General features: G+C 42.8%; 1 protein-coding gene across 1 annotated transcript in view; it reads left to right on the top strand.

Moving 5' to 3' along the window:
* The window catches only part of LOC143842663 (lipase member M-like), a 51090-nt gene extending 39978 nt beyond the window's left edge, over window positions 1–11112 (top strand). The window contains exons 6-10 of the mRNA XM_077347869.1: window positions 983–1119; window positions 3853–3999; window positions 4494–4565; window positions 7825–7890; window positions 9410–11112. Of these exons, the coding sequence (XP_077203984.1) occupies window positions 983–1119; window positions 3853–3999; window positions 4494–4565; window positions 7825–7890; window positions 9410–9643 (656 nt within the window). The 3' untranslated portion in view covers window positions 9644–11112. The remainder of the gene's footprint in view (window positions 1–982; window positions 1120–3852; window positions 4000–4493; window positions 4566–7824; window positions 7891–9409) is intronic.
* Window positions 11113–15630: the final 4518 nt, after the last annotated feature.

Raw genomic sequence — 15630 nt, 5'->3', positions numbered from 1 at the left:
CTGATCTGGAAGCTAACCTGCAACCGATGCAGCTGCCTCAGCACAGGCTGGATGTGGATTCTCCAAGATGACTTCGTGAGGACCCTAGCAGCTGCATTTTGCACCAATTGCAATTTCTGGGCCACAGGTAAGGGTAGGCCCACATAGAGTGAGTTATAGAAGTCTAACCTGGAAGTGGCCATTGCATGGATCACAGTAGCCTGTCTGGGGACAGTTAGAACACTAGTAGCCTCACCAGGCGCAGATGGTAAAATTATTCAATATTTAAAAGGATAAAAAGGATAACCTGTGAGGAATTGCATGGGGGGAAAAATCCCATTCTTCTTCCCCTGCCAGTTTCATGCTGTTTTCCTGCAAACCAATAGTTCCCTTTATTTGGTGGTAGAACTTACCAACAATGCACAATCGATGTATGGCAATCCCATCAGGTGTTCAAGGCAAAAGAGGAACAGAGGTGGTTTGCCATTGCCATGTAAGCAACTCTATACTTTCTGGGTGGTATCCCATCCAAATACTAATGAGGGCCAGCTCTCAAAAACTTCTGAGAACTGACTGTGTGTTTGCAGAGTCCTTTACAGCCTGGGCTATTGTGAAGATATTCTAATTATTGTAACTGCTTAGAGCCCTCTTGTGGGGAGGAATGGTATATAAATTGGAAAAAAAATCGTTATCTGCACAGCGGACAGTTTGTGGCTATGATATCCAGATGGCCAAATTCTCAGCTGAAATCACAGAAGAAAAGCCCCTATGAATTGAAGAGTGTACAATTTCTTCACTATACTAAAAAAATCATTGAAAATTACTTTGAATTGCTCTGTTCTCAGTTTTTAATAACAGTTTGGTAATAATAGCTTGTTATGTTTAGTAATTTGATGCTACATGCTTTCGTTATGTTTATAGGGTACCTTGAGCAGGTTCTCTGTTTTAAGGTTGAAAGCCTGGTGGCTGTAATATGTTTTCTCTCTGTGTATTTCCTCCTCAGGACTCATTGCATTTTCAACTATGCCTGACCTGGGTTGCAAGATTAAAAGGCTGTATGCTTTGGCTCCATTAAACACCCTTCAGAATGCTCCTGGCCAATATGCCATGCTCCTTTCCCTGCCTGATGCAGTAATCAAGGTAAATGACCCCCACCCCCCAAAAAAAACTCAATGATGATAATAGGTGATTATTTTTTGTACTATGTTGTTGTTGTTGTTGTCATATGCCTTGAGTACCAGTGGCATCAGGGAAAACGTGGTTTAGATAAATGTTCTGAGTAAAATAATTCCTGATGGAATGCAAAACAGGCCACTTCCTGTCATCTTATGCTGACAACAAGGATCTCTTCTGTGGCTTGCAACCAGGAAGTTCATGCCAGATTCATGTTGTCTTCTATTTGTGTTTTTATAAAGTAAGAACTCTCTGTGCGTCCAAGGCTGTCAAGTTGCAGCTGACTTTCCGTGCCTGTAGAAAAGCTGGCTGGATCCAAGTCCCAGCATTTCAAAAGCAATGGTTGCCCTATGGAATTTGGGGGAACAGGAAAGTTCTGCCCTGCAAAGGCTTGGGGTGGCTGCATATATCCTATTATATTTATTACCAGTGCAACCCTAAACACAGTTACACTCTTTCAAATCTGATTGGTGTAGTGGTTAGGATTGCGGACTTCTAAACTGGCATGCCGGTTTCGATTCTGCACTCCCCCACATGCAGCCAGCTGGGTGACCTTGGGCTCGCCATGACACTGATAAAGCTGTTCTGACGGAGCAGTGATATCAGGGCTCTCTCAGCCTCACCCACCCCACAGGGTGTCTGTTGTAGGGAGAGGAAAGGGAAGGTGACTGTAAGCCGCTTTGAGCCTCCTTCGGGGAGAGAAAAGTGGCATATTAGAACCAACTCTTCTTGTTCTTGTTCTTCTTCTTGAAATCAACAGTCTTAGAATGGTATAAGTCTACTTAGGATAGCACAGTATACTCATTCGCACAAAAGCAGGTAATTAAAACAGATACCTAAAACTAATATCCGTGGCCTCCTAGGTCACTCCTGGGACTTAAGAATTAAACATGGACTCCACTGGTTCAATCCTCAGGGCTGTGCTCATGCAGTAAATCGACAGGATCGCAGAATATGGTGCTAGTCACAGATTGCAGGTTGTGGAACTGTAAGGCAGAGCTCTTCCGCCAGGCTTATAGTTGAGGCTGGGCAGTAAGAAGACCAGCCCCCTCCTCACAAACTGGCGGTAGAGAGTGTCTCCCCCCCCCCTCCCGTAGTTGAGGATGCGGAGACTAAATGAGTAAATGTCCCGCTTTACCAATGTTAAATCTGGTCACCTTAGATAAGTAGTATATAAACAAAGCTATATATTCAGTAATAGTAAATCTCAAGCAGTAGAACAAATGCATACTTAACTAGCCATGTATCTATTTTCAAAGTACTTCTGAACTATCAGAATCCTAGACGGCTGGAAAAAATGTCCAGGAGTGGAGGTGAAATGCCTTGCTGCCAAAAACTGGCAAGAGGGAAATGGGGGTTGAAGTGGCTCACCTTCCTACTTTCTTTTTTGGGCCACTTTTGGCTAGGAGCAGAAAGCTAAATGGCTCAAAGCCTTTTATATCAAACAGCAGTTTTACGGGAAACAGAAATAAATTGTTTAAATGGCTCAGAGCCATTTAACCCCCTGCTTTCTGCTCTTCATGAACAGCAATGAACCACCAAAAACTGCATCAAAATGTATGGAAGCTAGTAATGGCTCTTCAATTTGCCAACATTAATTCACAAACTAAGAACTGGCTAATGTCATGATGAACTTTACTTTGTGTGCCAGTTCATGCCCATCCCTAACATATTATATACATACTAGATTCAAAGCCGGACTTTGAAAGGCCCCCATGAGCTTTTAGGCCCGAGGAGAAGGCCTGCTTCCCCCCCTCCCCCCCGGTGTCAGCGCGGCCTTCCGCTCAGGCCTAGAAGCACACCCTGGGCCTCTTTGAGGCCCTGGGTGTCCTTCTAGGCCTGAGGAGAAGGCCTCCATCTTTACTCATGGTCTCCTGACGCTTCCCCATTACTTTCTGGCCTGTCTTGGTGAGGGCCTAGAAGCCTTTCTTGCCTGTGCTGGCGGGGGCCTAGGTTGTGCCCTCACCCAATTGTCTAGAACTGTTGTCTGTCCTGGCGACGGGCAATTCGGAAGGTGCTTCACCTGGATTGACCCCGCCCACTCCCCGCCCACTTAGCCCTTAGCCAAATATGAATACAGCGAAAACTGTATAAAAATTATATACCTAATAGTAATGAATGGCCCAACCATGCAGATCAATAAATCCATGAGGGGGGATTTTTCTGCAAATGTAGGTGGTGTATCTTTACATAGATTGTGTGTGTGTGTGTGTGTGTGTGTACACAATTGGATGATTGGGGGATGGGGAGGAGTTATTTCAATGTTTAATTTTTCTACTGTTCCATGTTGCTTGTTGTTTCACTTCATTCATTATTGTTAATCTAAGTTTATTGTTTCTGTTCTGTTTTAGGTGAACTGCCCTGAGCCTTCGGGGAGGGCATTATACAAATATAATAAATGAATGAATGAATGAATGATAAATATAATGTTGATTTATTTATACACTTAATACTGAATAATTTGTACATTTTATGAGAAGAATTTAGTGCTTCTAAGGTCTGTGGTTTGCTGAGGAGATGAGGTGGGTTTCAAACGTTTAAAAGAAGTCTAAGTAAATACAAATGTACGGGTTGAGTCACATAGGAGAGAAGTGAAATCAAAATGGAGTTTTGCTTTTTTGAAAGCAGGGATAAGAAATTCCCTAGGTGGCCATGCTACTTATTGTCATTTTGGTAACTGTTTCACTGATTTATTTATAGATGTTTTGGGGCAAGAAGGATTTCTTACTGAGAAGTGAGACAAGAAGAAACATCACCAGATCTATGTGCAGATCTAAATTCTGGAAGAAGTTGTGTTCTTGGGATCTTTTAATTAGTGGAGGTGCCAAAGAGAGTCATCTAAACATAGTATGTATTACTAGAAAGGGCTGTTGGATGCCAGCATGGCTGTACTTACAAAGCAGTTCTTTTAGAGCTCTCTAAGCCCCACCTACCTCATAGGGTATCTATTGTGGGGAGAAGAAACAAAAGATATTTGTAAATTGCTTTGGGGCTCTTTTGGGTAGTGAAAAGTGGGGTGTAAAAACCAGCTCTTCTTCTTTTGAAGATTGTTAATGTATAGGGTTGCCCTATGCTGGAAAAGAATTAATGACATATAATACATATGCCTGAAATACTTTGAACTAGTATTACTTACTAGGGAACAGAGAGAGAGAGAGAGAGAGAGAGAGAGAGAGAGAGAGAGAGAGAGAGAGAGAGAGATTAAAGTAGTGTTTTAAATATGTTGATTTATGTACATAGATGGAAGTGTGTACAGGGCTAGAACTATTAAAACATTATTTTTCCCATCCCTGGACACAACTTTCTCCCTCTGTTAAAAATAAACGACATTTCTCTTGCAGAGTCGACTTGATGTATACAAATCACATTTTCCAGATTCAACATCTGTTCAAAATCTACTCCACTGGGGACAGGTAACATGACTGACTATTCAGATTTGGCTATGGTGAAGCATTGATTAAATCCATATTCTTCCCCTAGCATGTCCATGTTGTGTGTTCAAACCATTCATAAGTAAGTCTAGAGTTAAATGTGCGACTGGTGAGACAAAGGCACTTGGAGAAAACTGTTTTGCAGACTGTCTTGTTTAAATTGGGCTGCTCCTGTTCAAAAGCTGCAGCTAGGGGAGAATATTACAGCTAGATTGCTGCTTAGAGCCCCTATCCAACTCATATGTTCCTGATACTACAGAAATTACGCTGGCTACCAATTTGCTCCTGAACCCAATTCAAGGTGTCAGTTTTGTTTTACATTACTTGGACTGGGGTATCTGAAGGACTGTCTTCTGTCATATGATCTTGCCTGGGAATTAAGATTACAAAACTTGCTGTTTATGACTTTTGTTGTGGAAACAGTAAGTATGAAGAAGGATTGCACCAATCAAGCAGGTTCATGTGGAAGGCATGTGAGAGAGCCTTTTCAGTGGCAGCCCCACAGCAATGGAACCTCCCCCAAGAGTGTGTCTGGCCCTCTCATTGCTAATTTCCAGGAGGTGGTTGAAAACTACATTATTTACGAATGCATTTAATTGATTGAGTTTTTACCAGAAGTCCTAATTGGTGTTTTTAAATTGTTGACATTTTATTGGATTTTATAGTTGTGGTTTTAATGGAGGGTTAGTTATTTTAATAATGTTTTATTTATCTTGCAAGCGGGAATGGGCATGAACAGAACATTCGAGTTAGAAATAGGGAGAAGCGAAACAGACTGATGAAATGGCTGTTTGTTTCACTCCTTCCGCCACACACACACTTTAAAGCCATGGGAAGCTATATGAACTGCTGAAATGGCTGCCAGATATTTCAGAAGCCTGTTTCACTTCCCCCCACTTCAAAATGGGGTGGGAGTGAAATGGATGGTTCAAACAGTTGCCATGCATTCAAATCTAACAGCTGACGGGTGGACTCACCAGTCTATTAGGTTTAAATGGCAGGAAGCCATTTCACAGATTCATTTTGCTCCCCCTTGCTTTGAAGTGGGGACCAAACAAAATTGATTGGAGAAATGGCTGGCAGTTATTTCAGTGGTCCATTTCACTTTCCTCCACTTAGAAGGGTGCAGTGAAATGGGCAGTTCAAATGGCTCACATCCATTTAAACCTAACAGCTGATGGGCAGGTCGCCCTGTTCAGCTGTTAGTTTTAAATGATCTGCACCCCTAAACCAGACAAAAGTCCAGGAAATGTTTGGGGGAGGCACCTCCCCTGAACCTTGGTTCATGAGTATGAATCAGGACAACTTCATGACAAACTTTGGCTCATTAAATAGTTTGTGCCCATCCCTAATTGCAAGCTGCTCCGAGTTATACAAAGGAAAAAGCTGAGAACTGGATGAATGAATAAAACAAAGAGGTTGGGCTTGCTAAATAAATATGCCAAAGGCCTATAGGTTATATACATTTTATGCTGGCATGCTAAATTACCGCATGTAGCTGCGTGCGTGAGCAGGTGAGTAAGTACAATCTGATGGCTCAGAATGGTCTGTTTTAAATGTTTTTGAGGCAATTCACTCTTGTTCTCAGACAATGCAATAGACATTTTTGGCTTCCCTCATCATTCTTTGGATGTAACAACCAAGTAGGCATCTCCAAATTCACAATGAAAATTTTGTTTACCGTAGAAAGCACAGCAGCAATTTAATGGGCCCCTGGGGAATTCCACTCCTTAAATTCCTTAGACATGAGGGCACAGCAGAAATGTGTAGGACTTTTTCAACACTCTACCTTAGGTAAAAGGTGGTAGGAAGTCTGGTCTTAGTTATATCACAAAAACTTTCATACACTTTGATACTTGTAGTGGAATCTTAAAGAGAGTTACACCTTTCTAAGTCAGTTGAATTAAAGGGTGCAACTCTGTTTAGAATTGTACTGTAAGAGCCTGATACTATCCTTGCTTATATGCTGTCCAAAACAAGCCAGTGAAAAACAATTTGAAGCCCCAGAAAATGTCAAATAAATGATTAGTAAATAACTGGTCAATTCCTTCCCCCAAAACTCCTCTTTGAGGATGTTATAAGCTTTTAGACTAGAGATTCCCAACCATGGTTCTGGGGAACCCTGGGTTATGTGAGAACTCCCCAGGGGTCACACAGCCTTTCCCAGAAGTTTAGAGGGCTGCTGACATCATTCGATACACTACAGCCCACTTTCCCTGTTGCTCTACAGAAACTGTCTTTCTCCACAATAGAAATAGTGAATGATCCGTTGGTTGACTGGCTGGCTCCCACATCTTACTTCTGCACCAACATTTCTGAAGGGCCATGTCACCACTTCTGGGGTTCCTCAAAGCCTGAAAAATATCTCAGGGGTTACTCCACAGTCAAAAGACTGAAAAAGTCTGTTTTAGGTTATTGAGCAAATCATTTGCTCTCCCCATTCTTTTTCCTTCCCTTTTTCTTAAACATTGCTGAATTGCTTCCAACCATGTCTCTGAGTCCTCGAACACACTCAGCCCTTCCTTTTCATAGGGCACTTCTAAACAGAGTTGCACCCTTAAAGTTCAACAGTTCATGATGACACTTTTAATCTCCTCAGAACTATTCTGTACGTCTGGTTACTCAGGAACTCCTATTTTACTTCTGGCAGCTCTGTTTTGCTCTTGTATTGATGTAGCAACCTAGCTGAATCTTAGTGCTGAAAGAAATTTTAATGGTCACAATCCCTCAAAAATAACAGCTTTGTTCCCATGATACAATGAACATCTGTTTGTAAGAAAGGGCCAAAATGAGTTCACTTCATAATGAAGTGAGGGAGGGGGGACAGTGGCGTATATTCCACTGTACATGCATTGAATGCAATATGAGAATTGTTCAATGTACATACAAGGAAAAATGAAGTGTACATTGCACATAGATTGTGCATGTTTTTGCTGTAACTTGTCAACAGGGCTGTTCTGTGTCATGCTTTGGTTTCTTATTCTTAGATTGCTATGCTGAGCACTCTTAACTGGAAATAAATTCCATTGATATCAGCGTGCCTTTCATCCATGATTCTTATCTGATTTCCCATTTGCCCATAGACCTTAGCTGACTGACAGAACATTTTAGGTCAAATCCTTTGAGGATTTAACAAAAGCCACTATAGTTCCCATGCCTGATAATATGGGGTAAAGACAAATAATAAATCACTCAGAATATTTATGTTGTTTAGAATTCATCCTCCTGTCTTCATTTCAAGGTATACAAAACTGGAAAACTGAGAAAATTTGATTATGAAAGTGAAAACCAGGATAGATACAATCAGGTGAGAACATCTGCAGTATTTAAAAATGATGCCTGGATCATATACAACACTGTATACACAAAGTACCTGTACATTATGGTATGCACTGCAAGAAGTTCCATTTTCAATTCTTTTGGGCCAGGTATCCTGAGCAAGTGTTGCTTACTGGGGGGCTTTCTGCACCGGGATCCTTGTAGCAAATTGTTTGCTGAACGAAAAATCGCCATTTAAAATAGTGGAATTCGTTATTATGCATACCTGACTTTGTAGTGGAATCCAGTTGCGTTTCCCACAAGCTTCCGGTCTCAGCAAAAATTGCTAGAAAGGAAGCGCTATTGCCAAGCTCGTCCCACCCCTGGCCGTCAAGCAGCCAATGCGCAGCCGTTAGCATGCTCCCAAACAGCCCCTTTCCCTTTAAGAAAGTTTTTTTTAAAAAAAATAAACACATCCATTGCAACAAATATGTGTTGATTCGTTGCAACTGAGAGACCCATCCAGCTGGCAGGTGTGTTTGAGCTGTCATTTCATCGTTGCCACGCTCCCCCCAAGTGAAAAAAAAAAAATCCCCCCCCTCACGGGCCCGATTTTCGGCCGAAAACAGTGTAAAAAATAAAGGGAAAATACATCAGCAAACAGGCTTCTCTGTTGTTTGTGCTTAGTGACTGTAAAGAGACTGTAAAGAGCTTTGGGGAGGGACTGCAGCTGGGGAAGCCTCACTGGGTAAACGAAGGCTTGCCGGTGATTTGATCTCCGCTTGCTCGGAGAAAAAAAAATGGCGATCGCTTCGCCGGAAGATCAGAGGAGAGAGCCAGGGGGAGGGACTTTGTAGAAACCACAACAATGGTAACACACAGAACTTTCCCGCTAGTGTTGCAGATTGGTTGCAGGAGTGTAGCGCTTTCCAGAGGGTGAATCCACTTTTGGGGATTTCCCTGAAAGTGCTACAAGGAAGCGCTTTTTGCGGATCGGTTTCAGGTGTGTGGCAGATTGTCAATGACGTTGTGCATAATGGCAAAACTGTAGTGATTTCAATTGGCAACCATTGTGCGATTTTGAAGGAGTGCGGAAAGCCCCTGGGTCTTAATGTTCTTTGGGATGTGTATTGGAAGAGGCAGTCTCATAGGTACAAGGGTCCCAGATCATTATAATTTTGATTAACAAAATTATTTTGCCAACTGGGATCCTATCAAAATGGCTTAGGTTTGCCAACCTCTAGGAGGGGTCTGAAGATCTTTTGGAATTACATCTCCAGTCAACAGAGATCAGTTTTCCTGGAGAAAATGACTGCTTTGGAGATGGGCATTAAGAGTCTCCGTTTTCAAACCCCACTCTCCCCAGACTCTCCCCCAAACCTCCAGAAATTTCCCAGCCTGGAGTTGGCAACCTTAAAATGGCTACATTGAGGCTATAACTTTACGTCCACAGATGTTCAAAAAAGAAACTTAGCCAGTAATTTATATTTCCTGATTGTTGAGGTCTGAGTTTGATTTTACAATTTGCATGGTTTCACTTACATAATATCTCTGTATTTCTTTTCTAGTCTGAGCCTCCTGCATATGATCTGGGATGTATGAGAGTAAAAACAGCCATATGGTATGGTGAAAATGACTGGTTTGCTGATCCTGATAACATCAAGCAATTAATGCATCGACTCCATGATGTAGTACATGAATTTAAAATACCTAACTGGACTCACTTAGATTTTCTTTGGGGTCTTGATGCTCCTCAGAAAGTTTACAATGACCTAATTATGCTGATCATGAATGAGCCCTAGCACTGTAACGTTTTCATTTCAATATAAATGAATACCGAGAACAAAGGGGACTTCATTTCCACTATAGGTTAAATGTTTGGCAGAAAACATTCATTTAATGCCATGTTGGTCAAATATTTATCATTGTACCAGACAGAATAAGTGAAGTAAAGGGTTGTTATAGGGAAGGGAATTTCTTTTATCTGAAACTTACTTTTTAGATATATCCAATGATCCCTCTTATTCTCTTTAGATCTCACTTTGATTTCACTTTGAAGAGAAATCAATGTCCTGTTTTTGTAACTTCAGCTCTGGCAGTTGCTTTATGTTATAAACCACAGGATGGTGCTCTAACACAGTGGTCCCTAACCTTTTTCAGGCCGTGGAGAGAGAGAGGAAGAGTGGTGCTCATCAGCAAGCGCAAATGTGCAGGCACGGAGCTGCTTTGCCTGCGTGTTCACGCCTGTGACTCCCCCCCCCCCACAGTGCAGCACTCACCGGTGGGTGCAAATGTGCAGGCATGGAGCTGCCACGGCTGCGCGTTTGCGCCCCCTCCCCCCCACAGTGCAGCTAGGCTTGAGCGATTCGGCCACTGAAGCTCCCAGCGCAGCAAGCACCACACAGCGGGGGGGGGGGAGTATGCCTGCTGATGCACCGGTGCCCTCACCTCCCCCCCCCCCGCCACAGCCTGGTACCGAGGGGTTGGGGAACACTGCAATGGTGGGTAGGTTTGGGAAGATCTTGCCTGCCTCTAAGCATCTATAGAGAGAAATCCTGACATTCTGAAGTCCTGATTTTCCAGGCTGCCTCTCCTCTCTTCAAATTTCTCTTTGCTTAAAATGGAATTGGTTAGAAACTGAATCCAATTCCTCAAAAGAGGATAATAAAAGGATTATTAGAATGCATGAAATAATTCCGTAAGCAGGAATTAAGAGATGTTATCCTTAATGGCCCTAGTGAGTGGTTTGTATGTTATAAGAACACACTGAGGAACCAGAAATCAGGTACTTTCTGTAGATGGAGACACACTGTACCATCCATGAGATCCCTGTTAGTCTCAGCTAGACAATACAGTATCTGGGATAATAAATTTTTATTCAGCCCCCTACCCCCCCCTCCGTGCTCTGTCTGCTTCTGCCTGTACAATATCACCACTTCATCTTCATAATCAGCTCCCGGTTTATGTTTGTTGGTTATGGTGAGGTGAAACAGAACATGGGCAGTATGTGGCTGATTTGCTGACAATTAATTTTCATAACACTGCTGCATGTTGGGTTTTGTAAAATGGGTTTCTTCTGCATATTTAAGGTGTCCAAGCCACTCTGTGCAAACACAATAAGGTCCAGTGTTTGCTGAAAGCCATGCTTTCAAATGATACCGGGCTAGAAATCAACTTGTTTTTGTTTTAAATTTGTACTTCTTTTTTAATGTAAATAAATTAAAGAATTAATTGACAAGTCTTATGATCATGGACTTGCATCTTCTATGTATTATTAAGGATGTGCATTATTCACTGTTATTTTTCTTATATATATATATACTTTGAAATATAACAACATTGGCATACCACATTATGTTTGGTCATGCTTATTGGCTCATTAGGTCAGTTACTGAAATAAAATGCAAATGTGTTGTTGATTATATTCAGAACAGAAGGACTTTTTAGCCCAGCATCCAAGTGGTCAATGTACAGAAAAGAGATGCTGAGATTAAATACATTGGCCCTGCTTCCTTACCACAGCATAAACATAGAATCAGAAAATGTGTGCATAGGCTCCATCTCCACAGTCAGGAGTGATAGCTTGTACCTATGTTGGGGTAAACAGACATGCATGGGGAGCAGAGGCAGCTTGTTCAAATGCATGTTAAACAAGCTTCATATACTTGTTTACACTAAGGTGGCCAGATATCTGGCCCTGCAAGACGGGACACGCGGTGGTGGTGGCTGCAGGTGGGCCCTCCCTCCCCCGACCCTTAGAAGGGCAGTGGTGGGGGGCAGCGGCGGGAGTGGCAGCAATGGTGGCCCCTCCCTCCTCCCACCCTCCTCCCTCCCTCCCTCCCCCCTCAACTGGCGTTAGGGCGGTGGCGGCCCGGGTCAAGGCAAAACTGAAGGCCTGGTCCTGGAGGAGGCAGGGAGGCCTGGAGGAAAAGGCCACCCGGAGGAAAAGGCAGCAGCAGAGCTGGCCAGGAAGCCCCGCCCCGGAGCCTAGGCTGTCTAGTGGGCTGCCTGCCGTGCGGGCAAAACAAATATTTTTTAATTTAATTTTTTAAAAAATATATGTGAATGCCGCAGGACAATTTGAAAACGCTGCAGGACATGAGGCAAATGCCCCGAATGCAGGACTGCCCTGCCAAAGGCAGGAAGGATGGTCAGCTTAGTTTATACTCCTCTGGGAACAAAGCCCTGTAGACAATATTTCCTGTGTGCTTCTGCCTGTAATCACTCTATTTCATGTTTGCTGTCACCTAGAGTTTTAAAGGTGATATTTTTCTTAGAAAAATAAAACATGACTTCCTGTAGGTTGAATCCTACCAGCTTTTCTATTGGTGAAGAGTAGAAAGGGTCCCTTTTGTTCACCAAAAGGCCTACAATAAAGACAAAAGCCAGTTTGGTGTAGTGGTTAGGAGTGCGGACTTCTAATCTGGCATGCCAAGTTCGATTCTGCGCTCCCCCACATGCAACCAGCTGGGTGACCTTGGGCTCGCCATGGCACTGATAAAGCTGTTCTGACCGAGCAGTGATATCTGGGCTCTCTCAGCCTCACCCACCTCACAGGGTGTCTGTTGTGGGGAGAGGAATGGGAAGGTGACTGTAAGCCGCTTTGAGCCTCCTTCGGGTAGGGAAAAGCGGCATATAAGAACCAACTCTTCTTCTTCTTCTTCTTCAGGTAGAAGGGATCATATGGTAAGAGCAATATTTAGGTGCTTGTGGGAATAATGTTTGAGGGAATTATGGGAACAGAAGCCAAGCAGAAGCTGTGGCAAAATGGGATTTGTAGGAACCTTCTTCTACCATGGGGGATATTGCCCCAGCCCATAATGAGGGCTTCACCTTTATCCATTTCCCCAGTCAATGTAAATAAGATTATTATGATACTACAAGAATATGAATATATTTATCATTTACTTTATAGTCCACCCTTCTCATCTAAACTCAAAGTGAATTACAAAATATAAAGAGTGCATTCATACAGGAACTGAATATTTGGATAACATGTCACTTCAGTGACTTAGTTTACAGAAGCATACCTATCTATTTATTTACTCTTGTTGGTTGATTGATTGATTGATTATCATTAGCCATTGGGGGGGGGGCTACAAAGCCGTATATGATCATATCACCCAATATATTTAATTAAAATATATTAAAAAGTAATTAATTCGCATCCAGTTGGCAAAACCCTCTCAAAACTCCTGTTGAGAAAGCCTGGCATAGACATACCAACCAAATACCAGTTTAATAAAACAGAAAAACATAGACGAGCAAAATTTTCCTAACACCCTCCAAGCAAAGAGAAAATTAAATGAGCAATAAACATAATCTCATCCTTGGATTGCAACTTACTCTTCCATGATGCTGCTTTAAGAAGTAGGCCATTCCTGATCTTTTTATTTTATGTTTCTCTGAAGCTTTCCCATTCATTCCAAAGTCAAGTGTATTTCTGGCCATTTCCAGTTTTGTCCTTCCAGCAAAGAATAACATTCCCACCTTAGACTTTCCAATGATATATGATGAATGGTATATGCTTTTTTACAGAAAGCCCACCTAGTGATGAATCTTGAAGTCACAGAAAACAGTTCCTTAGTTTGGTCAAGTATAAGCCTTAATATGAAGGAGCACTCACCTTATCTTTGCAAACAGTGAGCTAACTGGCAAAACTTGTTCTGAAACCTTTAGCTACCCAGGAAGGTTGCTTTAGGTTAACTTCTGGGAGTTAACAAGGTGCAATATAAACATTTACTGTCCCATGCATCAAGTGGCATTTTGCCACAGATATTTCTGTCCAGACATGCTGAGACCTGCAGCAGCACACAATTGCCAGGTGAAGTTACCTTGTCTGAACTCCCACGTTACACGCCAAGTGAACTACTGGCAAAGGTCACCTTAAGCATAACACCGTGCTGAGCAAGAGGGGGCCAGGGGAATGATTTGGCCTTGGTTGAGGTCAGACATGCTTCTTCGGTGCCAGGGAACACCAGCCCGTTGGAAGTGGAGGAGTGTAAAGCTCTTTGGAGGGTATAGACAGTGAGGTGTTTCCTCAGGTACACTGGGCACAGACCGCTTGAGGCTCTAAAAGGTACCTTCGGTCTGATCCAGGATTCTGGGGGTGATTCAGGGTGGCCATCCATTAGGGGGAAGACCTTGATATCTTCTGCATATTGATGGCAACCTAGCCCAAAACTCTGCAACAGCTGGACAAGAAATTAGCTAAAAGATATTAACTAAAATTGGAGAGAGGACCACTCCCGGTGGAACTCCACATGTGAGCTGGTAGCGGCTTGATTGCTTCTTTTGCTACCCTTTGTCCATGACCCCAAAGAAAGCAGATCAGCCATTGGAGGGGTGGTGTTAGTGAGGTGGTGACCAAGGAGCTCATGGTCGAATGTGTTTAACACTGCTGTGAGGTTTAGTAGCATGAGTAGCGCTGACCTGCCTCAGTCCAGCTGGCAACAGAGGTCATCCATCAGGGTGACCAGTGCTGTTTTTATCTCATGGCCAGGCCAGAAGGCTGACTGGGATGGGTCTAACAAAAAACATATGAAGGAAGGCTGAGGGAGCGTGTTCTGTTTAACCTGGAGAGAAGACAAGTAGGAGGTGATATGATAGCCATCTTCAAGTACTTGAAGGGCTGTCACATAGAAGATAGAGAAGAGGTTTTTTTTTCCTGTTGCCCCAGAGGGTAGGACCAGAACTAATGGGATGAAATTAACTCCAAAGAATTTTCAGCTAAACTTCTGGGGAAATTTCCTGACGGTTAGAGCAGTTCCTCAGTCAAATAGGCTTCCTTGGAAGGTGGTGGGTTCTCCTTCTTTGGAAGTTTTTAAGCAGAGGCTAGATAGCCATCTGATAGAAATTCTGATTTTGTGACTGGCTGGGCAGAAGGAATTGTGTCAGTGCTTGGCTCTTGTGACCCTTTCTTGCATGGCCAGGAAAATGCCAATCACCTCTTTGGGATAGGGAGGTGAATTTCTTTGAGACCAGACTGACCAGAGAATCTGGGTTTTCTTTTTTGGTGGTGGTGGGGATGGAATTGGGATCACTGTGGGTAGGCAAGTAGTTGTGAATTTCCTGCATTCTGATGACCCTGGAGGTCCCTTCCCACTCTATGATTCTATGAAGCTTCATCCAGGAATGCTGATAATTGGACCATGACAGCCCATTTTTATAATATTCATTGGTCATAAATAAATACCTTATTTTAAAAAGTCTATATTATGGTGTTTCTCTAAGTAGTTCTCAATGACATCAATGGCTGCCAATCCATTTGTACAGACACCATGCTGGCTCTAAAAAACGGAACCAAAAGTACTGTGAGTTAAGTGGGCAGAGGAAGGAAGGAGGCCTTGCTCATGTATGCAGGCCATAGGACTGGCAGGGTGGTAAGCAAGGCAGACCAATGGAGAACAGGAAAGGAACAGCCTAAGGTTAAAGAAAATCATATTTTGCATGTCTTGATGAGGAGGATCATGTTATTTTATGTTCATGGTGTTGGTAGAAGGTTCTGGAGTTCAGCCAGCTTCAAGAAGTACAAGAAGTGTTTTGCACGTGCTTGTTTTAAAAACAACGGAAACCTGTTTAGCAGGTGATTGAATCACTGAATGGGAGCCAGGCGAACAGGGTGACCGGTTGACTGGCTGATGTCTGACTGTCACATTTAACACAGCAAGATCAACTGTCAAACAAGTTCAACGTGAAATATGTGGTGTGGCTAAGTCCACAGTTTATGCAACATTTCCAGCAACTCTGGTATAAAAAAAGCAGCTGAGGTATTGCTTGAAGAGAAGAA

This window comes from Paroedura picta, chromosome 8 (assembly GCF_049243985.1).
Source record: "Paroedura picta isolate Pp20150507F chromosome 8, Ppicta_v3.0, whole genome shotgun sequence".
NCBI classification, from domain to species: domain Eukaryota; kingdom Metazoa; phylum Chordata; class Lepidosauria; order Squamata; family Gekkonidae; genus Paroedura; species Paroedura picta.
Note: the sequence above shows the minus strand (reverse complement) of the source record. Positions and strands in the feature narration are given on the sequence as shown.